The sequence below is a fragment of the Perca fluviatilis genome, chromosome 5 (assembly GCF_010015445.1).
Source record: "Perca fluviatilis chromosome 5, GENO_Pfluv_1.0, whole genome shotgun sequence".
NCBI classification, from domain to species: Eukaryota; Metazoa; Chordata; class Actinopteri; order Perciformes; family Percidae; genus Perca; species Perca fluviatilis.
This window is the reverse complement of record NC_053116.1, coordinates 35,149,326-35,174,023: the sequence shown is the minus strand read 5'-3', so window position 1 is coordinate 35,174,023 and position 24,698 is coordinate 35,149,326. Positions and strand designations below refer to the sequence as shown.

At 42.5% G+C, this 24,698-nt stretch overlaps 4 protein-coding genes across 8 annotated transcripts in view; 1 reads left to right on the top strand and 3 right to left on the bottom strand.

The window, feature by feature from the left end:
* Window positions 1-942: 942 nt before the first annotated feature.
* On the bottom strand, window positions 943-7,361 carry ccnq (cyclin Q). Its single transcript, XM_039800696.1, has 5 exons — window positions 6,739-7,361; window positions 5,931-6,114; window positions 5,343-5,475; window positions 3,956-4,174; window positions 943-2,801 (listed from the first exon to the last, which is right to left on the bottom strand). The coding sequence occupies exons 1-5, from the start codon at window positions 6,878-6,880 to the stop codon at window positions 2,712-2,714; spliced, it is 768 nt and encodes a 255-aa protein (XP_039656630.1). The 5' UTR covers window positions 6,881-7,361; the 3' UTR covers window positions 943-2,711.
* A 281-nt stretch (window positions 7,362-7,642) lies between these two features.
* The window catches only part of ap4b1 (adaptor related protein complex 4 subunit beta 1), a 52,148-nt gene continuing 35,092 nt past the window's right edge, over window positions 7,643-24,698 (bottom strand). Inside the window, exons 13-14 of one of the 4 annotated variants that reach the window (XM_039800636.1) lie at window positions 24,136-24,674; window positions 7,643-7,659 (exon numbers count right to left, since the gene is read on the bottom strand). In XM_039800636.1, the coding sequence (XP_039656570.1) occupies window positions 24,169-24,674 (506 nt within the window). In that variant the 3' untranslated portion in view covers window positions 7,643-7,659; window positions 24,136-24,168. Of the gene's footprint in view, window positions 7,660-8,176; window positions 8,216-19,733; window positions 19,858-23,410; window positions 24,675-24,698 lie in introns of those variants that run through there. The other 3 variants (XM_039800634.1, XM_039800635.1, XM_039800633.1) reach the window with 3 other exon arrangements.
* cfap126 (cilia and flagella associated protein 126) lies at window positions 7,767-9,281 on the top strand. Its single transcript, XM_039800709.1, has 5 exons — window positions 7,767-7,907; window positions 8,016-8,084; window positions 8,238-8,312; window positions 8,414-8,614; window positions 9,030-9,281. Exons 1-5 carry the CDS (start codon window positions 7,884-7,886, stop codon window positions 9,207-9,209), a joined length of 549 nt encoding a protein of 182 aa, XP_039656643.1. The 5' UTR covers window positions 7,767-7,883; the 3' UTR covers window positions 9,210-9,281.
* On the bottom strand, window positions 10,615-23,244 carry zgc:101663 (alpha-1,3-mannosyl-glycoprotein 4-beta-N-acetylglucosaminyltransferase C). Of its 2 annotated transcripts, XM_039800668.1 has the most exons (5): window positions 23,011-23,243; window positions 19,866-19,961; window positions 16,742-16,892; window positions 14,457-14,711; window positions 10,615-13,587 (listed from the first exon to the last, which is right to left on the bottom strand). In XM_039800668.1, exons 2-5 carry the CDS (start codon window positions 19,956-19,958, stop codon window positions 12,683-12,685), a joined length of 1,404 nt encoding a protein of 467 aa, XP_039656602.1. In that variant the 5' UTR covers window positions 19,959-19,961; window positions 23,011-23,243; the 3' UTR covers window positions 10,615-12,682. The 2 variants fall into 2 exon arrangements, with proteins under 2 accessions (XP_039656602.1, XP_039656603.1); XM_039800669.1 differs by lacking the exon at window positions 14,457-14,711 and having other exon boundaries at window positions 23,011-23,244.

Below are 24,698 nucleotides of genomic sequence, written 5' to 3'. Positions count from 1 at the left end.
GTGCACTAACTCCCCACCCCCAAATCCTTCTTGTTGGGTATTGGCTGGAACGCTGGAAGGCTGTTTATGTTTGGTGGTGCAGGTTGGCCACTTTGTTTTTGTTGCCGTTTGTGGAGCCTGGGCTGTCTACAGAGACCGTGTTTTTTTACAGTGTGTTCAGGGGACAGACAGCTAGCAGATAGTGAGGAGATGTTTTTTACAGTGTGTTCAGGGGACAGACAGCTAGCAGATAGTGAGGAGATGTTTTTTACAGTGTGTTCAGGGGACAGACAGCTAGCAGATAGTGAGGAGATGTTTTTTACAGTGTGTTCAGGGGACAGACAGCTAGCAGATAGTGAGGAGATGTTTTTTACAGTGTGTTAGGGGACAGACAGCTAGCAGATAGTGAGGAGATGTTTTTTACAGTGTGTTAGGGGACAGACAGCTAGCAGATAGTGAGGAGATGTTTTTTACAGTGTGTTCAGGGGACAGGCAGCTAGCAGATAGTGAGGAGATGTTTTTTACAGTGTGTTCAGGGGACAGGCAGCTAGCAGATAGTGAGATGTTTTTTACAGTGTGTTCAGGGGACAGGCAGCTAGCAGATAGTGAGGAGATGTTTTTTTACAGTGTGTTCAGGGGACAGACAGCTAGCAGATAGTGAGGAGATGTTAGCTGTGTGTGACAAAAAAATGGTGTAGCCTAAAAAAAAAACGCGGGATCGCTTAGAGCACCTTTAAATATCTATCAACAGTGTGTTAGTCTTTCTCTCAATACTTCAAGATTTTTCCCAGTCTGTCCAGAGCTCAACCAAGCCCATTGTTGTTTTTTTTTGTAAATTTAAAACCAAGTCACAATTATAGTTTCAATTTCTTTCTTTTTTTAAAGCCGTAAGTAATTTCGAAAAAAAACAACGGGACATTGGAGTTGTCTTTTCAGCAGCAGGTTAATACACACTTCACTCTCTAAGATAAAATAGAACTTTATTAATCCTAGGGGATATTGTTGAAATTAGCCAGTATTTAGGGCAGCAGGACAGCGTCTTTGGAATTGAGTCCAAATAAACTACAGTGTGTGTGTGTGTGTGTTAATGGCAATGAAGGAACATGTCAGCCAGAGCAACGGTGTGGCTCATTGATGCGTTTTTAACAACGACGGACCTCTGTGACATAGAGGGAGAAAATACAACAGGCTTTCATACACCGACTATACTTGTGAATATCGTCACTTCATTGTTATTTTTATGGCAGTTATTGACAAGATAATATAGAATATCACCAGGTATATCCTTGAAACAGGATAGCTCAGGGTGTTCAATTTTTAACAATACAAAGTCCAAATTCATTGTAACCGCAGAAACATTACTGTAAAACAGGGATCAGCAACTTTATCATCAAAAGAGTCATTTTTGGCACAAAAAATAACATCAGTCTATCTGGAGCCACAAAACATACAGTACTTGAGCCTTATAATGAAATCTATATTAGCCTAACAACATTACTAATAGGTCTAAACGAGCGTTCGTTAATATGATGTTTGTCTCTGACAGTCTTTGCAGAGAGGGGCGTGTCTTTAATTTTCTGAACTATCACAATTTGTTCTGGAAATGTCAATTACTTTTTTTGCTGTTTGTCAATTTTCTGCGGCAGATCAAGCATGGCATGGCGTTAAGCAAATTAATATTTCTACACACTATTCAGTCTTCACGTGTAATCCATAGCTAGGCTATGGAAACTCAAGACTGCCATTGAGGTTTGGCAAAATTTAGAGGATAAGGCACCAAAATGTTATGTAGCCTAAATGGAGAATGTAAGAATCACTTTAGGCATACAAAATAATAAATTAAATTTGAAATAAAAAAAAATAAAAAATAAAACATTCATTTCCATATAATTTTTGTCAAAGCCACAGGGAGCCGCTGGAGAGGGGCTCCGGAGCCGCAGGTTGCAGACCCCTGGTGTAAAACATACAGCAGATCACTTACACACACACATTCATCTGCTTGGTCGACCGCTAAAAAAGTACAAACGATCTTGTTACCTATTCATGAAAATATCTCTGGGAATGGCTGCGCTGTAAAAACACACAAGACAAGACTTAGTAAACCGAGAGGTATCCCACTACAATCACCAGGAACACTTAAGTTAAAGAGGTCATTTAGCCAATCAGTGCATTCATACGTGAAAGTTTGACATCCAGTACAGAAAATTAAATATGCAGCAAGGTGGTCTTCATTCTAATCATACAATAAAGACTGAAACTCATCTAATTCCAGTATTCTGCTGATGCAGAAATGTGTTAGGACAACGCCACTCCATAATACATGTCTAATTGCAGTCACCATTCGCATGCGTGAGGAGTGTGAAGAGATTTCTGTTGCTGAGTGCTGGGATGTGTTTGTGCTGATGATACATCCCAGAGCACATCAGTATTCTGCAGGGCTGGGTGATCAGAGACCAGACAGAGAGAAATATCTCCCCACGGTGGCAGGAATCGGTAGTTCAGCGGTGTTTTTTTCTTTTTCTTTTTTTGGTCACAGCTCGCAGACTAACTGGGGCGATACAAAGTGTTCCTTTCTCTTACACAATCGCACCTGAACCCCCGACACTCGCGTGCAGCGAACGACATACGCACGGGCGTATATATGTTCGTGCCGCACAAACACGTAAACGCACACAGAGAGACAAAAACGACTCTCACGGGTCTCCCATGTGCGGGCCTCGTAGGTGTGTCCTTCAGATGCACTTGGCCTCCATGTCGTAGAGTTGAAGAAGGTCAGAGATCACAGCGTCGATGTCCGCTTTGGTCACGTCCACACACAGCACCTACACGCACACACACACGTGCACACGCACACGCACACACACACACACGCACGAACAGACATCAGCTCCACACCTGGCCTCAATAAACAGCAGACATCAAAGGTCCACACACCATTTCAAAACGACCTAGATTTTATTGCCTGGAGGACTGAAGCGGAAAACCACAACAGATACTGACTTTTTTTTTTCATTAGCGTTTGGCTATAGTGTCTTATAAAATCAAAGCTGACACAAAAGAGTCCTCATTTGCAAAATTGTTTGACAATGGAAAACTATAAATTGCCCCCACCCTTCAGCTAATACTTTTACAATTACAAGAGGCACTTGTGCTTTGGAGACTGGGCTGGAGCTGGATGTTTGTCACATCCTCGGTACAAAGCTGGACGGTTGCTGTCGGCACGACCCTAAAAGCAGAGAGCACCTGCGCAAAGCTGCAGCTTCTGTTTGTGTTTGTCATACCGTGAAGGGCCCTTATGGACCGACCTAAAAACACTGCACACGCGCCAACTTCCACTAAATGTGAAACAGGATGGCGCACACTGCATCCCAGAGGTTTCTTTAAGATGTCCCAGGTGCTATTTCTTTGTTTGGTACCAGTGCAACATGGGGTCCGGGACCCCTAGGGGGAGCTCAGGAGTCACTGCAGGGTGGTGCCTCCAAATTATTGTTAATTTTTTAAAGCTGTGTACGTTCAAAAGTTGTTTTAGTCGTGCAAAACAGAAAACTCAGATTGGACAGATAGTCCAGATCTGAGGAGCAGTTGACCATAGTCTTCATAAATCGACCGGAGCTTAAAATTACAACACAAAGAAAGCGGAAGGTAACGGACGTCCGGCCGAAAAGAGGGACATCCGGCGGCACCGGAGCAATCCCGGAAGTGGAACTTTGTGGATATAGACTACTGTCCGATGAACAAGCAACCGTTTCAACTGCATGACATTTCTTTACAATGTTCGGTGCGTTTGATAAAGTGCAACACAAACCACACCAAATGAAAAATGCAACAATGTTGCAACTTCACCGAATCGCAGCAAGTCTACTACAGGTGTGAAAGCGACCATAGCCTCTGTTGCTCACCCATATGCACACACACACGTTTGACCACTTATCTCTCCTTGGTCTGTAATTATAAACACGTTGCAGGGAACACGCACCTGCCACCACTCTTTCTCCCCGACAGGCAGCTCCACTCCGTAGCTGTTCAGAGCCAGGTGCAGCGTTGCTATGGCAATGTGCTGGGGTGTGTGGCGGATGCACATAGCTCCATGGTAACAGTCCCTAAGCAACGCCCAGGAAGTCTCAGCGATAGGGGTTCGAGACCAAGCGTGGCGGTTCACGAGCGACTTCACAGACAGCAGGTAGTGGAGTAAATACTGGAGACAAGAAAGACAACATGATCCTGTACAGTTAGCATTCTGTATTTAACGTTAAACAGCAGTTACATTTGTTTGTTATCAGTGTTTCCCCTATAATTGGACAGCCCGCCAGGCCAGAAAAATCATTTTTTAATGGCAAAAATAACTTAATATCCAATGTGTTTCCCTGTATTCATTCTGTAGCGGCGACGCACCGCCGTGAGTCCATGAACGAGGCCTCGACTGTGGTCAGTTCATGTTAGAGCTGGGCGATATGGAGAAAATCAAACATCACGATATGACCAAATACCTCGATAACGATATTGTGGTGATATTGTAGGGTTGACAATTGGTGCTTTCCCAAAATATGCACACAATGAGATTTTTTGATAAATAATCATCAGTTATGTTGATATAATAACTATGTGGGTAAAGGCAAATACTGGAACAGTTACAACAGTCTGGTGTGGTCAGAAAATGACATCACTCTACTGTAATGCAGCCTTTAAATCCAGGAAAAGACACAAGGACATTACGATATCCAAAATGTAAGACGATATCTAGCCTCATATATCGATATAATATCGATATATTGCCCGGCTCTAGTTCACGTCTGTAACATCAGGTAGTCAACGACATGCTAACGTGCTGACGGATTCTGTGTTTTTGTGTTTTTAGCTGAGCTAGAGAATATTCGGTTAAAACAGATCGGCGCTGCTGTTTTTAGCCCTCATTGTTCTCCATGACGTTTGCTGCAGTCAACCTATGGGGAGGAACGCTGGCTTAAGTTGAAGCGACGAAAGTGATAATGTGTGTAAGAATGATCACCAGCATGTAAGTAAAATCATTTTTGATTGATCATTTTGATGACTGTTCTGTCATTCGCACAAGACACATGAGTGACTTACAGTTTATGGAGCACTGAATGCAAGGTACAAAAAAAAAACTAAATAAAAGATATTACAGAAGCTTAAAATACACCAAGGAAAGTGATACAGCATTTTCAACTAATATTTGAGAACACTTCTTCGACCCAGATGGTACAGCGACTGTACACACAAACGCATTTGGACAACCGTGACAACGTCAGACAGTAACAGCGCCAGACAAGGAGGCTCAACACTAAATAGGGGGAGACAGGAATATAGTTGCGCGTGCACAAACGCACACATGCACAAACACCTACCTTGTGAGGGTGTTCAAAGGAGACGTGGAAGTTGAGCTGTCGGAGGATAAGGAGCTCACACTGCACCACGCTGTCCCTCAAATCCCAGAACTCCTTGTCACACTCCAGAGGAGCACTGCCACTGTTGAAATACCTGCGAGGGAGGAACGGAGGGAGAGAGGGAGGTGAGCAGTATTCAAGATGACCACTTTGAACAGTAATACACACAAAGATTTTTTTGTTTTTCTTCATTTATTGGCTGATTAAGCACCCAGTAAGTAAATGAGTAGTGTCAAATTGCCAGAACTCCTGTTATGATGTGACACTATAAATAAAATGTTATTGAAATTGAATTAATTAGCCAGTTCTATGAGATGAAAATCAATGATATTATTGGTTTTAATTAAATGTCCTCACCGGTGACAACAGAGTTCAGAAAGTCAAGACAAAACTCTTTAGTTCTCAAGTCACATTCAACATCTAAAAGAGGACTTACTGTGTTTCCATGTGAATTATGTGAAGTTAACAGTTTGAGTATTTTTGCTCTGCAGTAGGGTTTCAATGTGGTCATACAGCAGTGTTTACTGCAGGCAGGACCATGCATATTACCTATGGCTTACGTTGAGGATGTCACGGGTCCTGATGTGCTGCTCCTCCACTTTGCCAGCCAGGTACACACAGCTCATGGCCACCAGGTAGGGCTCATACGCATGCAGGCTGACACGTTCAAAGAAACGGTGGTACAACACACACGCCGTGGTCACAGGCACCGAGCGCATACCCAGCTTCACTCCTGAGCAAGGAAGGAGGAAGCAGCAGAAAACTCTTTAAGGGTACACTCATTTCTAAACCAAATTGGGTGTTTCCATTGACTCCATTGCATATATCTATACATTTATTTAGTAATTATAAGTCACATTAAATATGCCATGATCATTTTACAGAATTGCCATTTCATTTCACTTTACCTCACATTATTTATTTGAATCCCCCCAAAAAAATCTAGTAAGATTTCTAACTTGCATAATATTACCTCAATCTTCTTACAAAAAAAAAAAAAAAAAAGTACTACACAATCAATCATGAATTTAACAGTAGACCTAAATGATTAAGAAAAGCCAGCATACATTAAATTGACACATTCTGTATTACATAGAGAGGAACATTTCGGGGCTTCTATATTTTTTCTACATTTCTAGCAGAGCACCATGTATCTCACTGTTCAAAGAAGCCCATTTCCTCCTGGACAAGAAAAAGCCCATATGTCAACATTTTTAACTTAGTTTTTTTTGTTGTTTTTTTTAATCATTCATCACTTTTAATGTTTCTTTCTTTTTCTGACAGAAAATCACTTCAACAGTAACGTTACACTTTTTATTCTGAGGAAATGACTTGTTGACACACGAGTAAACGTTACCTGTCTCCATAATGAAGCGACAGACACGAAAGTGTGTTTTTATGTCCCGGTCGGACTCCGCATCACCGCCAGACTCTCTCCTGCCCGCCGGCCACAGCGGTCGGTCCCGGGTGGCCTGTACACGAGAGGATGGACCCTCCATGGCTTATTTACCATCAGCAGGAGTATCTAACGTTATAACGTTATAGTACCAAAAAACACTACCACGGTCGACAAGAACGCTGCTAACGTTAGGCTAGTTAGCTAGCTAGCTAGTCAGTTACATGGCCTCAGAGTTTAACCGTAGCTTACTCAATGTAAACGTATCTACCAGCGACTTCAAAGCTATGATACGACAATGTTGGTGTATGTTCCTAATTTAGAAAACAACAAGTTTGATGGACGTCTTAACTAGTTTGGGTCTTGGTGTTGCTGTTGCTACTAGCATAGCTACATGGCGCATAGCATCCATAGTTGAGAGGCACGTTAGTTACCGGAAGATAAATAAATGGACTTCCGGTAAACATTCCAAAAATACATTTTGATAGCGAAATGTATCTTTCGAGAAGAGAGGATACCGGTAGTTGAGAGGTTACTTCTTACGCAAACACACATTCAAATGGAAGCTGTGTGTGTAAGAAAATTAAAGCATACTTAAATACAATATCTAAACACGATATTCTTTCTTTTGCAAAGTCGGTTCTTATCAAATTAACCTACCACAAAAAAGACTTCCGGTTACATCTTCCAAAGTAAAACTCTTATTAGAGGACGCTGGACCGCGTGAAACACCAACTCAAATTGGCATTTAAATAAGCATCCACCACAAACCATGTATTACTTTAATTGTGTGTGTGTGTGTGTGTGTGTGTGTGTGTGTGTGTGTGTGTGTGTGTGTGTGTGTGTGTGTGTGTGTGTGTGTGTGTGTGTGTGTGTGTGTGTGTTTCAGGTCTATTAAACTGATTTTTTCGTGAGTATGCCCAGTGTCCCGTGCATACTTATTTCCCCAGTTACTATTTATTTCCAAGTTACTTCAGGAACAGAGTTACTTTTCCTGTCTAGCCGTTCCTCAACGGAAAGGAGTAAAGGAGAAGTCAGTTTGATGCGTTGCTATGCAACGAGTCAACAAAAACAGACGCGGACCTGTAGTGTAGACGGAGGCAGAAATGTTCAGTTACTCGGCAAACCAGGTAACCTAAATACGTGCCTTCTGGGAAAACATTAGGCTAACACATTCTGCTATGTTCTACTGTTTTACTTCATACATTTCTGACATATATTGTAACTTCCATCCGCAGTATGACAGTGCATTCAAGCCGCGTCGACTGCAGAACTGGTGCGAGACTAACGTTAAGCACTTTAAAGAGGTAGTTCGGTTGTATTTCATATTGCCTGGTATTTTCAAGAGTAGTACTGAAAATTTGATTGAATTAGTCCAGCTCACGTGTGTGTGTGTATGTGTGTGTGTGTGTGTGTGTGTGTGTGTGTGTGTGTGTGTGTGGGTGGGTGTGTGTGTGTAGAGACCCACTGCACATGAGGGCCACACCACCTTTATTGCCGATGAAAGAGGACATCTGCTCCCAGGAGTGGTGAAGGTTAGAGCACATCATAGGCCTTTCTCTTTCTTAATCGCTGATCTTGTGAATGGTTGTTTGACTCCAACCCCGTGTGTGTGTGTTTGTGTGATGCTATATAGAAGGGCAGTGCATGGACAGACTTTAAGGGGACCTGGGATCTACCTGCTCGTATCCCAGCCCACCGCATAAACCCTACAGGCCGCTCTGTGGATGGTCTCAACATGCTGAAGTCGTGGGGCATTGACCCACAGCACACTGGCAAATCTCAGCCACACAGAGGCAGCAAAGACACAGATAGGCTGCAGGATGTTGGCCAGCAGGTAAGCTTCTAACAGGAGGCAACACACATAAACATACATTTTGGTCCTGTAATATCTTTTAATTAATTAATATATATATATTTTTTTACTTTTCACAATATCTATTTCAAAAGCCCAATACTGATTCCCACAGGGTGGCTATTTCATAGCAGGCAGTCATCAAAGTTAAGGTGTAATGTTTGAGCAGACCTAGATTTTCTTTTCAAGTTTTTTTTAGAAAGTTTAATTTAGTCTATAATTTCTCTTGTATTATTTCTATTTCCCCTTCTCTTCGTATACTAGTTGTATTGTATAGACTGCTTCTTTTTTACTTCCCTATATCTGTACGTATTTATAGCCTTGTGCTGCTGCCAACACCTGCATTTTTCCCTCTGGGGATCAATAAAGGTTTATCTCATCGTATCATTACTTCCAGAACAATGAGGATGTACAGCAGGACAGTGCTGCCCTTTGTCCTGCAGCTGGGCCAGTACTCGACAGCAGGCCCGACACTGGCAAGGTGAGACCAGCCAGCAATGTATCAGCAGAAGCAGCCAGCCAAGAAGGGCCGACCTCCTCTGAGCATGGGCACAAAGATGAACAGCAAGAGCAGTGAACTTCTTCATTTCATTTGTGGTGGATGAAAAAAAAAAAAAATACCCACAAAATTAAATGCCTGTCAACTGTCCTAGTTTTGACTTATTTTAACGTGGCTGGTTGTTACTCACAAATCATGACGAACATGGTCATCACCTTTTTTTTCTCCAAAAGTTATTTGTATTCTCCCTCCTCTTTGTGTGTGGCTTCTATGTGTTTTATGGTTACACTTTCTATATGATATTTGTATTATCCCTCTACAATATCAGCTTACCAGAGTAACCATAAGAGTTTCAGTCATATTAAACAATGTAAAAGATTAAACAATGGTTCTCTCTTCAGTGGAAGCAGGGGTTAACTGTAGATATCATGCATTTGTCAGTGGTGTGGTCTGGCGCCATCTCATACAGTATGCTGGGACAGGTTTAGCAACATTTTTGCAGCATCAGAACCAATTTTTATTGGAGTATACTTATATACATGACGGCCCGTATGTATAAAAAAGAAACAAATCTGAACCTTTACACTATCTGGCAGGAATAAAAGGAGAACACATTGATTAAAACTGGGAAAATCCAATGTTGGGTCTCTTCTCCAAGAACACACAGGCTATAACCAGAGGTGGAAAGTAACAAATTACAATTACTCTCGTTACTGTAATGGAGTAGTTTTTTTGTGTACTTTTACGAGTAGTTTATTAAAATCTGTAATTTCACTTTTACTTAAGTAGGTTTTGTTTGAAGTATTGTACTTTGCTAGATTTGAAATCAAATCTGTTACGGAGTTAAAAAAAGAAAGAAGGAAATAACGTTTTTGGCAAATTATCTGTCAGTTAACTCATCAAAAATGTTTGTTGTTGCTTTTTTTAAAGGTTTGTCGCTTTTGGCTCTGTGCCCTTAACAAATTGCAAACAACTGATTTCATAAAATTAGTATAAATAAGATATTTAAATAGGTATAAATATAAAAAAGTATATCTCCACTCACTGTTAAAAAGTAACTAACTTTTACTAGATTTTTATACTATAATACTTGTACTTAAGTAAAAGTTCAAAGTAATCCTTAAGTAGAATATTTTTGTACTCTTTCCACCTCTGACTTTGACATCAACATAAATTACCTAAAAGTGCACATTCTGCAAGTTTACCATCAAAGATGGGGCATGAACAAAGTCCTGAACACTGCAAAGCTCTAGGTGTGGTCGTAGTAACGGGCGTGTTCTGATTAGGGACATCTCGTCCTACAGTCTAACCCGGTTTTCCATACTTTGAGCAGCGTAATCCTTGGGAACACAGAATGGCCCTGACTCAATGACTTATGACTCACATGTTGTAAAACCACGAGTTCCAGTGAGTTCGCTTACTCACTCCTCTTCAAGTCAACATTTAAAAACAATGGACAATGCAAATAACCGCCTCTAGTAGGTGTGTTCAAGGTTTTATGTCATGTGCCACAACAATTACAGAAGTATTCATTGGCACTAAAAATCTCAGGCCTCAACAATGCTCATTAAATAACTAGAATAGAAAAATCACGCAATTAAAAAGCAGAATCTGAATCTAAGACAACAACAAAAAACAGTCAGACTGATCCATAATGCATTTTCTTAAATGTTTATAAATATATAACATTTAAGCTTGGGATAAAGCAAGAACATAAGCTGGTGTAACCAGGTGTAGATGGCCATTTATTGTCCAAGGACCACAGAAAACAAGCGACAAAATAGAAAACCAGTACAACATCGCAGATCAAGCCACTGAAGTTGGCACATAAGGAAAACAGCAGGGGATGGCGCTCAACCAGTAAACAAACCAAACACTACGGAGTTAAATTCACAGTTGTTAAGCTGGTGAACAAGCCAAAGAAAATACAAGACAAACAAATACCTGCCCATCTACAGTATATATTAATAAAAAGGAGCAACGACTGTTGATTTAAGAACAAAAAAAATAAATAAAAAAAATAAAATAAAAAAAGGAAAATGCAAACACACAAAAACAAACTAATCCCTGCTCAGTCCCAAAACCACAAAACTAGTTCAACATTTCAAGAGAAAACACAAGGTTCAAGTACACACCATCCCATCTAACAACGTCTCTAAGAAGCACAGTGGTGAACTGTTCAATGAAAAAAATCACAGCGGTCCCGGTTGGGAGTCCCAGATGTCATTTCAAATCTCCGTGATTGGACAAGACAGCCGCTGGATTTGGTGGACTGGACTGGTGTCGTCAGTCAAAAAAAAAAAAACGATTAGAGCCAGTCTGAAAACGCCCGACCAATCCGGACAGGGGAATCCTCCAGCGAAGGCACCGATCCCAGGGAGTGGTTCTGCAGCTTGTTAGGACGGGAGAAGAGCAGCGCAGCCCTGGCCGTAACACACAGGATGGACGGGACACGGCTTAATGTTGACGGAGATATTCCAGGCCTGTCCGCCAGCTCCCTCTGAAACGTCCCCGTTGCAAGGAACCCAAGAGTTCCCAAAACCTGAAGACTGATAGGAATTGCATGGTTTCTCTGGGTCTGGCGCGCTAAAGCCGGATCCTTGAAGCCCTTGGAAGCCTAAAGCGCGAGCCAGGAAACCAGATCGATCGCAAAATACTAGTTCTCATCTTATAGCTTCTTCCCACGAAGCCGGAGCAGCCATCCTTACGCACAACCATTATGCACGGCTGCGGCTACTCATAGCACCCACAGTGTCACTATTCATCACCTGTAAACTATCAGCAGCAGTGATGTCTCAATTCTCATCAAAAGGCCCATAATTAGCAAGAAATCAGCTAACAATTATTTAGTTAATAACAGTTTACAGAATGTCTCACGATAAATTATATCATTTAAAAAAAACAAAAAGGAAAAATAAAATGTCACACAAATTAAAGTGAGTGTTGCTGAAAGCAAACTGTTTTTTTTTTTTTTTTACATTCTATGTCTCACCTTATTTTTCATTTCCACTTCAACATATCCCACTTGGCTTGCTCTCGCATGGTGGTATGGTACAAGGGAGTTACACATATTTTTCCCTTTATAAATATGTGTGGGAAAAGGCATGTGCGTGGTTTTGTGCGTACATGTCGTTCATACATCTGGCCCCCTGGAGCTGCTTGCCTATAGATGAATTCAACTTGTATCATCGCAAATCCCCTCATGTTGAAAAGACACAAGTTATCACAAAGCTTAAATCGGACATTTTCATCGACAGTAGCTCCACACAGTGTCGCTAAGACCTGGATTGTTGTGTTGTCAATTAAACGGTTAAACAAGGCACTAAAGTCACATGTTCAGCCTGCATACAACGTCCTGCAGATCGAATGAAGACCAATTATTCGTGGCTGGGTTAGCTCAGTAGGTAGAGCCAACAGATGTCATTCCCCCTCTCTCTCCCCATTTATGTCTTCCTCTGTCCTGTGAAAATAAAGGCCTAAAAATGCCCAAAAATGCCCTATAAAAAAATAAGACTAATTATTCATCGGCAGCAGGAAGAAAGATTTCACTCCTAGGCTTGGCGTGAAGGTGTACTCAGCTTTGTTGAGATCCTGATTTTCTTGATGATTACCCAATCCTTCTGTGCAGCTGTGACTTGGATCCTGAGACAGGAAGAGGCGGAGCCGTACCGCTTGTCCATGTCCTGCATCTCAAACTTCCCGTTCTCCAACGTCCCCGCTGACTGGAACTCTTTACAACTCTTCTCCTCTTTCTCGGTGGTAATCACGTCGTGGCCGAGCTCCACCTGAGCCGACTCTAGGAGGTCTTTGCCCCCTGACCCGGTTTCTACATACACCCCCGTCACCACGGTCGGCTCTGCGAACACCACAGTCAGGTGATTTCCTTTCTCCGGGGAGCGCCCCCAGAAAAATCCCTCGCCAGGTTCCCAGGCCAGTTTGGGGAATTGTTTCTTGTAGGTCGACATATCCGAATAAACCTCAGCTAGAGGATTGGTATACAACCCCTCCTCAAAGTCCTTGTCCTTCAGCTTGTTGTACGTCCCTTGGAACGAGGAGAAAGTCCCCATGTGTTGGAACAGCGAGGGTTTGAAGAGGATCGTCTCCTTCTGAGTCATCAGCTCTCGGAAGCGCGTCATCAACCAGTCGCAGGGCATTTCCTGGTAGAAGAGGAAGAGAAAGCGGGCCAGGAGAGGAAGATGAGCGGATTTGTAGAGTTTGCCAATATAGCCGAGGGCCGAGAACTCCAGCATTGCCCAGGTGGTCTTCTTCGCCTCTTGCTCCTCAACGCGCCTCCTGATGGTGGAAAGGAAATTCTTTGCGGAGGAGACGTCGTCCTCCAGCTGGAGGTAGTATCGACCGAGGCTGGCACTGTAGTGGGTCAGGAAGGAGTAGTCCAGGTTCTGCTTGGAGCGGAACGACACCCTTTCTGGAGCATCGTTGTAGTTCCTCTTTAGACCTGCAGGGGAGCCAGAGAGACGCGTATCAGTATCACGGCATCGACAAAAAGCTCACGTTGTGGACGTGAATGAATTTGCAATCTAGTTGAAGCTAGGGTTGGGTTTGGCACCGGTTCCTAAACGGCCGATATCTAATCGGACCGAATGACAACGCGGACCACGGTGCCTCATTGCGGTATCGGTTCAGACACAGTTTAGGCACCAGCTCCGTTTTAAAAGTCTCGTTTCAGCACCTTTATCGTAAAAACACCCAAACGATACCCAACCCTAGCATAACCGGCAATTTCCACTGGATGCGGAACGTCTGCAGAACGTCTCCGGAACGTCTCCGGAGTCATCAGGTTTCCATTAAAGTCAGTGTGTGTATTTCCACAGACTGAGAAACGTCTGCGTCCCGACTCCGTCCCAGTTCCGTCAGTCCGCAGCCCTCCGGAGCAGATATGCAGAGCTTCTATTTTTGACGGACGACGGAGAGCTCCGCAGCAATTCAGCACACGGCAGGTAGTGCGGGACAGGAAGTCGAGCACAGAAACAAAATAAATATCCGGTTAATTTTCAAAATAAAATACACCGTGCTCACGGCGGATCATATTTCCCTGCACTACACCTTGAAAACACAGCTCAGAGTCGTTTCCCCTCTACTCCTCTGGATGGAAACTAACTGGTGTTGGTTTGGTGGTTCTATTCTACCTGAATTCGCGAGAACTTTTGGGTCCTCGTGACTACAGCTGTCAGTTACGGCCGCAGCCGTTCCGCAACACAAATCCGGACCCGGTGGGTATTGACGGACGGCGGAGCACGCAGCGGAGCCGGTCCGCAGCGGTTACGCATCCAGTGGAAATCCCCGGTAAGCCTGCGTGCACTACACCTGTAAGAGGAGGGTAAACATCCTGAGGAACGTGGAGGACCACCAGCTGGCCCTGTTCCAGCTCCGAGGCAAATGCAGTTTTGATCTCCCTCGCGGTAGTGACTCTCCAGCTGACATCGAAATCTGCCAGCAGCACTACCACCACCATGGAGGAGCGCTCTTCAGGAGAGGACTGGGAGAAGAGGGACTTCAAGGTGGGGATTAGATAGGTGCCCTTCTTCCTCTTCACCGAGGATAACCCAACTGTTAAATACCCTGAAACACGTCGGGACAGAAAAGTAGAAATGTCATTCAACAACATAAATCTGTTAGATGACCATTCCTATGGAAGCCCAGCACTAATGTTAAAACAGGTTCTGACCTTAAAGCTATAGTGCGTAGTTTCTGTCACCCCCATGAGGAATTCTAAGTAATGACAACAACACTGTCGGCGCGTCCACATGATACTAGCGTTCCGCGATCGTGCACGCGTACCCACCCCTCGTCAACGCAGGTGCAAGGAGGACACGGAGGATTAAAAAAATACATGACGGGCTCTTCAGGTCTGGTGACATGTGGCACCTACTAAAGTTATCAGTGACATTGGGATATATATTGGAAAGTTTGGAGTTTGTAAGAGATGAGATGTACAACCTGAAATTGTATCCGATTGAGCCTGGAGCAAGAAGTGCTATCATTTACTCTGACGAATGCATCTTTCTCCATAAGTCCCCATCTATGACTTTGCCGAGTTCGCTTTCCCAATCGCTTTTCATTTTAGCAAAAGTCCGTTATGTAAATTGGGAAAGTAAGGAGTGCATTTTTGAGATGAGGCCTTTCTGATTCGTGGAAATGTCTGCAATGTCAATAACTGAATTAGGAAGGGCATTGGGGAAGAACTGTTTTTTTAAGTTCAGCAAAGTTACGCACCTGGAAGTATGGCAATAGATGGGATTTTTGTAGGTTACATTTTTCACAAAAGTTCACTAAAGCTGCAGAAGGCATTATTAGTGTAAAGAACACTCAGTTTAACATAGGCCCGACCTCTGCCATAAAGGAGAAGGCCATATCAGAGCTAGGGAGGGAGAAAGAGTATTTTGGAGAGGGCTGTGGAGTCCAAAAAGCAAGTCTAAACTGAGACCAGATTCTTGAAGTTATAATCTGATCTATTTTAGGCCCTGTAGTGGGTATGAGTCATAAATCTATTGGGCCCTCTGACAGGTGACACCATTCTCTAACCCTTACCTAATATGCCTTCAAGCTGTCCTTGGATCCTACTCTCAGCCAAGCAAAGAGTAGTAGGGCTGTGCTCGATTGAAGAAATTCTTAGTCGACTAACGCTCATTCAATTGTATCGACTAATCGATTAGTTGATTTAATCGACAGATCTGTAAATCTGAGTTTCTCCGCAAAGAGTCATGCAAAAGCACCACTTTAATTCGTGTGTTTACCAGAGATGTGCTCGTACGTTTCTTGGAAATAAGTCATTCAGCATGAAAAAAAAAAGCATAAAAAACATGACTAATCGACTAAAGAAATCTAAGTTGACTAAGACCAAAACGACCAATTAGTTGACTAATCGACTAAGAGGGAGCGGCCCTAAAGAGTAGATACTCAACTACTTACTCAGGCTGGCCTTATATCTACATTTCCTTATTCAAACAAAAACCAGCCCTATGTTAAATCAACAGCGCTCTGCCAGATGACATCGCATTTCAGCAGAACTTGAGCTATAGACCTTTTTCACAGCAGACGTGTTGACATGTCATAGTAGGAAAAGCACAGGTGTATTCAAAACCATTAATGATGGCTGCATTCCTCTTAGGAGAGGTCCTGGTACTGTGCATGCTGACTCACTGAAATAGCTTACTGGGACACTTGATGGAACTTAGCCATCGTTAAGGTTATCAATTTCAGCTGTGCTTCTCCTACTATGACAAGTCAAAAAATGTCTGCTGTGAAAAAGGTCCATTCTCAAATGAATGAGAAGGCCGCGCGTCCCAGAACTACTCCCCTCTTTAACTTCACCCACATACTCAATACAGCAAGTCCTATTCACTGCAACATCGCCGGCTATCACCATAATCAGCTAACAGCATGCTGGCTAGCAACAATGTTCCTCAGCTGACTCACCTTGGCAAGCAACAAAGCATACACACTCCGATAACAACATCTTGTGTGTCTTAACCCCTAAGCTAGGGTGGCACCCCACCAGTTCAGATAACAAGGACCAAATGCCGATGTACACATTATTCAACTTTCACCCTTATATAACAAAAAAGGGACAGACAATGTGTGTCACTCACTCTGCTGAGTGGATGGTGCTCCAGCAAGCAGCTGATAGGACACATTGAGAGGCAGGTAATCTCCCTGTTCCACCCAGGACTCCTTACTAACCAACCTCTCCGTTTGCCAAGTTAACTCATTTGGAATTGGTTCCTGTGGCCTTGATGGGCCCTGCAAAGACAATTACATTGATTGTTTGATTAGAATATGCGTACATAAAATGGTATCAAAAATGACAGTTTCATACAGTTTTTCATGCACATGTTTAAACAAAGTGAAACCTTTGTGCTTTGTAGAGAAAATGTTTTTTTTGTGAAAGCAGTTTCAGTTTGTGTTAGCCTGGTTTAAAGGGGCGCAGGCGCTATGCAGTTTTGGCCATTTCTTCGCTGTTTTCTCGCAGGTTTCTCTATAGAGCTCCCCCTACAGCTTCGGAATAGATGTTTGGCAGCTCCTAGGTTTACTTGTGTCTGACTCCTCACTCGGTCAGTCTGTCGTTTCCTCATTCTCCGTTCCTCCGACAATGCTTCCCTAGCTTTCTGCTTCTTTTTTGCCGGCTCATCCATGACGATAATGTGAAAAACTCCATCGCTACCGATCGCTACCTTGTTAGCCGGTTCCTGAATGGGCGTATGTGTGCAGTGCCGTGAACCAATTTGTTACATCGCGAGACCTGATATCACGCGATACTTCCTGACGCTGAGGCCGGCCGAAAAGTTGCAAGGGTGGTTTTTCCACTCACAGGTGCTAGGTGGGAGCGAGACAACCACTATTCTACTCGAAAAAAGTCATATAACAATTCCAATGACTCCGAAGCTGTTCAGTTAAGGTAAATTAAGCGAACAAAAAAAACTGCATAGTTCCCCTTTAAAATGCCAGTTAAGATTGTTTTAAGCAGGCATAAGGTCCCTTCAACCAGCACAACATTGATAGGAGTTGGTCACTCTTCCAAGATTCTACTTATTTCCAGATGAAGTGTTTAAAAAGGAGGAGGACATTTTTGTTTATATTTGTGGAAATAATAAAACCGATTAGTGCTCCTCAACAAAGAACGTATGTCAGATTTTTTGTTAAAGGGGTGATAGAATGATTATATAGGGTATTTCACACTGTTCCTTATGGTCTCCTAATGGGGTATGTAACATTGGTTGGGCAGAAAATGGCCTGGTTGATATTTTATGGGCCCTTATGCATCCCTGTGTTTTGGCCCTATTTGTAACAAGAGCTTTTCTTCCAAATATGGTATGGTCATGAATATTTAGATGAGCTGCGCGGTGATTGGTTGAGCGACTGCGGCCACACGCAGACATTAGAGATGGGCCGCTGATTGGTTGAGCGAACCCCAATACACATACATTAGAGAAGCGGAGAATCTCATATTCCAGACACTGCAATGTTTCATTACCAAATTCACTTCTGAGACTTTTTAAGCGAGAAATCAACTATATAAAGCTCAAATATGGGCGGCGTTATAAAAAATTGATGGCTAATTGCAAATTTGGTAAGATCGTCGGACTTTAGAAGCTCCACACAGTCTGACGAGAAAGCGACACCTGCTGGGCTCCATACCCAGGGCAAAGCCACCCTTTGTGGATACTGCATAACGGGCTCGCCGGCCAGCTGCCGGCATAACTATATCTATAAATAATACATTTACGGTTTTGAATGTCCCAATGTCTTATAAAGCTAACCGCTGTGTCCGATTTGATTTTAAGGCATTTTTATGAACGCGGTACGCCTTTGTAGGACAAGCAGCTGCTTGCTATATGTCCCATTCATTACAATGGGGAAATACCGCAGCTAGCTAGCTACATTGTCGTCATAACTAAATTATATTTACTGTTTGAATTTCGTCACACCACTTATACAACATCATTCCCCAATGTCTTATAAAGCTAACCGTTGTGTCCGATTTGATTTTAAGGCATTTTTATGAACGCGAGGCGTCTTTGTAGGACAAGCAGCTGCTTGCTATATGTTCCATTCATTACAATGGGGAAATACCGCAGCTAGCTAGCTACACTTTCGCCATAACTAAATTATATTTACTGTTTGAATTTCGTCACGCCACTTATACAACACATTCCCCAATGTCTTATAAAGCTAACCGTTGTGTCCGATTTGATTTTAAGGCATTTTTATGAACGCGAGGAGTCTTTGTAGGACGAACAGCTGCTTGCTATATGTCCCATTCATTACAATGGGGAAATACCGCAGCTTGCTCACTTTCGCATAACTAAAGTATATTTACAGTTTGAATTTCGTCACGGCATGAATATTACAGGTTCCTCAAGGTCTTACAAAGCTTAGCTAACACTTGTCCGATTTCGGATTTCAATTGAATGTATTTTTGTGAATGTCAGAGTTAGGACGAGGCTAGCTAGCTCTCATTGATGGACTCCATCTCACCGCGGCTCTATCAATGAGACTCGCGGACAAGAGGCGTTTATTTCCCCGATTGTTTAAATAACTCAACACACATACCCATTATAAGATTAACTGGAACCTGCGGGCTGCGGTAAAAGATTGCGGGCGTAACAAGCTCGCTGACACTGCGGTCAGGGCGGCGATGTAGCAACCCAGGCAGCACCAACACCGGCACTAAACTCCGACACACAGTCGGAGAAAATTTGCAATTAGCCATCCATTTTCGTAAAGCGGCCCTTATTTGAGCTTTATATGGTTGATTTCTCGCATAAAAAAGTTTCAGAAGTGAATTTTGTAATGGAATAGCAGAGATCTGCGTGACCTAGCTAGATTCAGAAGACTACCTGATCTCAGGTCAGTTGTGTAGCCTATGTAAATGTTGGGGCGTGACTGTTCTCTTAAGGTTCCGGATTTTGAGATGCTTGCGCAAGCAACTCAGCTTTGTTGGGATTCGCCCGTTTTCAGAGGCAGTTTCAAAATATGAGATTTTCATAGTAAAGGGGTGTCAGTGGGATTTTGAGCTTCTATGTATGGCCTATTTACCCACCAAACTGTCGTTATTCAACTATGACAGGGTAAAATCGGTTTTGCATTCTATCACCCCTTTAATGTTCCTCTGGCTTATGGTGTAAAACAGGTAAAGATAAGAGGAGGGACAAATAAAATCAGCAAACAAAGCTTTACATCAAGGTGTGTGTGTGTGTGTGTGTGTGTACTCACAGCAATAAGGAAGTTCGAATGGCTAATGAAATATAATCCTCCGATGATAAGCAGCACTGCCAAAACAACATTCTTCTTTGAATGACGTCGCATTTCCTAACACACACACACACACACACACACACACACACACACACACCCTCCATTATGCTGTTGTGTAACTCAGTCAGCACAACAGTAAATAATTCAGCAAATAGTTAATGAATGTTTCAGAATGCTCAGACAAGTTCAGCAACAAGTTTGTGGATTGTGTGTTGAGAAGGGTTGCAGCTAGGGTGAGCTGGGTATCATTTATAAAAAAAAAATTAAAAAAAATCAATACCACTACCAATAACAGGGGTACTGATACCAATAGAGTACTTCGCTCGATACCTTTTTTTCTACTTCTACTTCGGTAGCCATTATGTTAATGGAAGCATCTCAGCACGCTGAACTGCCAAATACGCCATGCTCCACTTCACCACACCACAGACTCGGGCTGTGCAATTAATCACATTTTGATCGCAATTTCAGGTTCGGCTCCTAACAACCACAAAAACGATTATTTTGCACATGACAGTTGGCAAGTAAACTCTAATTTTGTCTTCAACAAGAAACGTATTAAGGCAAACTTCACTGTGTTTTCAAGGCTGCTTTGACAGGTTTTTTTTTTAAGTTCAATACATGCAACATCTTTCCAAAAGTCAATGACTAATCGTGTTAAATAAATCGGGATTTCAATGTTGACCAAAGATAATTGTGATAATGAATGTTTCCATAATCAAGCAGCCCTGCACAGACTGTAAGGGTTGTAGCTGTGTAGCAGTGGGCCAATCACACATCACATTTAATTGAAGAACATTTACAGTGATTGGGGGGGAGGGGGGCAACAAATAGCAATTTTTTTTTTTCTTCTAGATTTTGGTACAAAAAGAATTGAATGGGGGGGGCAACCTCTAGCTCACCCAGTAAGAGCGTTTGCCCCATGTAGGCTGAGTCCTGCAGGGTTCAAATCCGACTTGTGGCACTTTGCTGCGAGTCATCCCCCATCTCTCGCCCCCTTTCATGCCTATCCACTGTCTCTATGTAATAAAAGGGAAAAGCCCCAAAAAATAATCTTTAAAAAAAAGATTGAATGCAGGTATCGTTTGACTGGAGAATTTTCCATAGTACTTGGTATCGAGTATTGATACCCAGCAACTAGTTGCAGCAGTATACCAGTTTATACCATGGTGTGAAAATTGACGCTTATCATACCATGTACATTAATTTGCTTATCTAAGATACTGAAAATAAATGCACCCCATTAATGTGTGACATTAATGTGTGTGCTAAGTTAAGGCACATACAGGAGCAGTCAAGGTCCTGAACTTTTTTCCCTCCCATTTATGCTGTTCTAAAGAACCTGCTGCTTTCTCTCCTAATACTTTTGTTCAAACAAGAGATGAACAGAATGGAGACTTCTTACACATATTCCCATAAAAAAAATGATTTCAAGTTTCAAATTATAATAAAGCAAGTTTTCACCGAAAATAAATATTTTGATTTCATTCCTTTAAAAAAAAAAAAAAAAAAAAAAAAAAAAGGGTCATTGTAACTGAAAATACTGACAAGAATAATAATTGTGTAATACCATGTACTGTGACATTTTCTTATCTTACAGTGAAAATCTGATGTTGAAAGCTTAGTGGTGAAGGGCCTAATTTGGTATTCAAACAAGCGGCTCTCTGTGCTGCCTAAGGGGCCTAATATTTTTACACGCTCATACTCCCATTATGTATCAGATACTGTAGATACAGTAAGGTCAAACAGAGTTGACATTTGTGTACTGTATTTTAATTTATCAAATACAATCAGCTTGCCTGCCCTTGTCCCATTAGAGTAGATTTAAAAATGTAAAATAAATGTAATCCCATCATACGGTTGAGTTTTTTATTTATTTTTAAACTCAATATTAGATATCATCTGTCAGAGGCAACTTACTAAAATAGTATTACTACTTTAAGTGGCCAACTATGCGTGTTTTCTTTCTTTCTTCTCTAGCTTCCCTGGGATTATATGGCTCGGTTGCCAAAAATAATCTTAAAACAGACAAGAGGTAGGGCGTTTACAGTGAATTTAAAAAGGGGAAGTAGGCCTACTGTGTAAACACTAAACAGTGAACAAAAGGAAGTGAATGGAGGGTCGCTTTGATCTATATTTATTTAGCTAAATGTTGGAAGTAAGGGGTGCGGAGGGTGTGGCAGCACCACCTATCGACAGCTTCCCTTTACTAAACCAAACAGTCGGCTTACACCAGATAAGATGAGCCCTAGTTTAGATAGATAGATAGATAGATAGTTCGTCAAACTATTCCTCCTCGGGTGTAGCGGATCAGGACAGGCTTAATAAGATTTTCAAAGTACACCGTCTTTGTTTTGTCAACAAGTATACTGAGGAGTCATTGCTGACAACAATAATTACTGTTAACCGCGTGTCTGTCTGTTGAAGGTTAGGCTACAGCCCAGGCGAGTTTTATACAGCAACACATACAGTATATATATCCACACTAAAGCTAACGTTAACGTTGCCACAAGAAACCTGTAGCTAGTCCAATAGTGACGTCTTTAAGCGAGAGATAACCACCGACTGTTTTAATAATACTATAACGTTAACTTAGCCAATGTCGTGAAGGATAACGTTACACAAAGTTATCAACTAGTTGTTGGTTATTACGGAGAACCAGTATCTATAGGCTATTAACAATGTTTATTATAATTATTATTACCGTTAACGTTAGGTAATAATACTCAAGTTATCTAACGTTAGTGGTTTTGTTCAAATTGAAGCACGGTTCCGACAGCCGACTTAACGTGATTAACCGTCGTTTGTTAAATGCGAACCAAACTAACAGTTACCGTTAGTTATTACTAGTTAACGTTTCGTTTAACGCTACCGTTTAGCGATACCAAAAGCAGCCTGGCTACTAGCGATAGTATGAAACAGACTAACGTTAATAACGGAGTAGCCTAGAATTTTAAATTACTAGCTACATGGACAGCTACCGATAGGACGTAGGTAACGTAACGCCTCCGCCAAAAAGTAACCAAATAAAAAACTAAGTTAGCTAAATGTATCGTACGTCATAATTACTGTTGGAATAGAAACTTATGGCCAGCACACTCACCTCCCTCAGCCAGTTCGCTTCAGCACGGCGTCTGGCCGTGACAGTCAGCGGGTTATGCTCCTTGAATTGTACTTACAGTATAGGCTATAAGGCACTATATACAGTATAGGAAAAAGGCATCCCCGGAAAGGAAATGATGACGCTGACCGTACCACGACTAGCGTTGCCACATCCTCTCCGTATTAAATCCTGCTCGATCTTCCACAAGTCCGCACGCCGAATGGGCGTGAATAATACACGCCACCAGGTGGTCGTGGCTTTTTAAACGAACCAGGTGTGTCGTCACTGTTGAATGGTTTCCAACCGCCTGTGAGAAACCAACCTAGTCATTGCATTTAGCAAAGGAACTCGCTGGCCTATAACAACGGACCTATGACTTATTAAAACAGACACACACTCATAACGATGCAGGAGGAATCCAAATGTTTTATTATTTTAAGTCACTTCATGAGTTTGTATTTGCATTTACCTTCAGCCTGCTATTATCATGACAGCCTCTACACAAAAATCTGTCAAATACATTCAAGGGGTAAGGCTAGACATGTGGGAGCCTCTGACAATTAGCACACTGTTGTAAAAAATGAAAAAAAAAACACCAATAAGTTTCAGGGCCCTTGTTCAGCTCTATGTCCTGTGAATGCTGTAAGGTGGTTACTTCCATCAGGGCATGTTTGTCTGTAAACATTATTCTATTTCAGTCCCAAGAGGAAACAAGAGAAGTTGGCTTTGCTTCAGTGAGTGACCCCCATCAGGCCCAACGCTTACCTGACCCAAACTATTCTGTAATCCACTTACTATGATTGTGAGAAAACAGCCAACTTTAGAGATTAATGGCCCTCAGCTGAAGTTAACCAACTGAATGTGGTCTTGATAAATCATGTTTTACTCCAGTAAAGACTCCACTCTTGCGTCATTTATTTCAGCCGATACTTAAAATGTGCAAGGTGAAAAGCGAAAAGCGGTTTTGAAGTCCTGAAGTCCAATTTAAACCTGACAATTCAGAGTGAGAAGCCTTTGCAAAGTGAGGGCATTTTTGCCATTGCTAGGTGCTAATTTACAGTTACGGTTAGGGAACAAGTGTGCTCAGTGGGCATCTTCTTAAAGAAACACAGTAAGTACATTGATGTGTGTGTGTGTGTGTGTGTGTGTGATGCATATTTAATTCCTCTCTGAGGCCAATGTGTGCAGTACAGTCGTAAGGATGGAGAGAAACCCCTTGAGAGCTTTGTCATCTCTTGGTTGCTGCTTCAGAGTCACTTTTATTATCTTCTCTCCATGTTTCCTCACCGACTCTGTCCCGCTCAGCCCATCAGCTGTGGCCTCCTCTCCCTGTTTCACCTGCTCCTCTTCCCTGCCCTCCACCACGTCTCCATCATCCACGCCTTTGTTTACTACTCCTACCCTCTGATCAGCCTCTCCAGTGTACAGCAGCTCCCCGACTATGAGCGTGCTGCGGGGTGTGTCGCCACAGTGTGCATGCTGGGTGTGTGTGTACAGGTAGACTCTCCAGGGAAGCGTGTGCGGTGGCGTGAAGGCCAGTGTCTGGATGTTGACCAGCTGCATCGCAGCCTGAAGGCTTTGTGGTGAACAGTGAGGTATCGCAGGGCATTGGATGCGTTCTTCCGAGCACATATAATCCTCCTTTTCTTCCAGTTTGTCAGCACCTAGCCGCAACAAAGCAAGGAGCA

What these genes read in the sequence shown, in the direction of transcription:
- zgc:101663 (XM_039800668.1), bottom strand. Translation starts at nt 19,958, where the DNA reads ATGCGACGTCATTCAAAGAAGAATGTTGTTTTGGCAGTGCTGCTTATC. An exon ending in AGCACCATCCACTCAGCAGA is followed by an intron (nt 14,712 to 16,741) that starts GTGAGTGACACA and finishes GACGTGTTTCAG; the next exon opens with GGTATTTAACAGTTGGGTTA. An exon ending in TGTTTACCCTCCTCTTACAG is followed by an intron (nt 13,588 to 14,456) that starts GTGTAGTGCACG and finishes GCTCCCCTGCAG; the next exon opens with GTCTAAAGAGGAACTACAAC.
- ccnq (XM_039800696.1), bottom strand. Translation starts at nt 6,880, where the DNA reads ATGGAGGGTCCATCCTCTCGTGTACAGGCCACCCGGGACCGACCGCTG. An exon ending in TCGCTTCATTATGGAGACAG is followed by an intron (nt 6,115 to 6,738) that starts GTAACGTTTACT and finishes TTCCTTGCTCAG; the next exon opens with GAGTGAAGCTGGGTATGCGC. An exon ending in GGGAGAAAGAGTGGTGGCAG is followed by an intron (nt 2,802 to 3,955) that starts GTGCGTGTTCCC and finishes GTGTGCGTGTAG; the next exon opens with GTGCTGTGTGTGGACGTGAC.
- cfap126 (XM_039800709.1), top strand. Translation starts at nt 7,884, where the DNA reads ATGTTCAGTTACTCGGCAAACCAG. An exon ending in TGCTCCCAGGAGTGGTGAAG is followed by an intron (nt 8,313 to 8,413) that starts GTTAGAGCACAT and finishes GATGCTATATAG; the next exon opens with AAGGGCAGTGCATGGACAGA. An exon ending in TGCAGGATGTTGGCCAGCAG is followed by an intron (nt 8,615 to 9,029) that starts GTAAGCTTCTAA and finishes CATTACTTCCAG; the next exon opens with AACAATGAGGATGTACAGCA.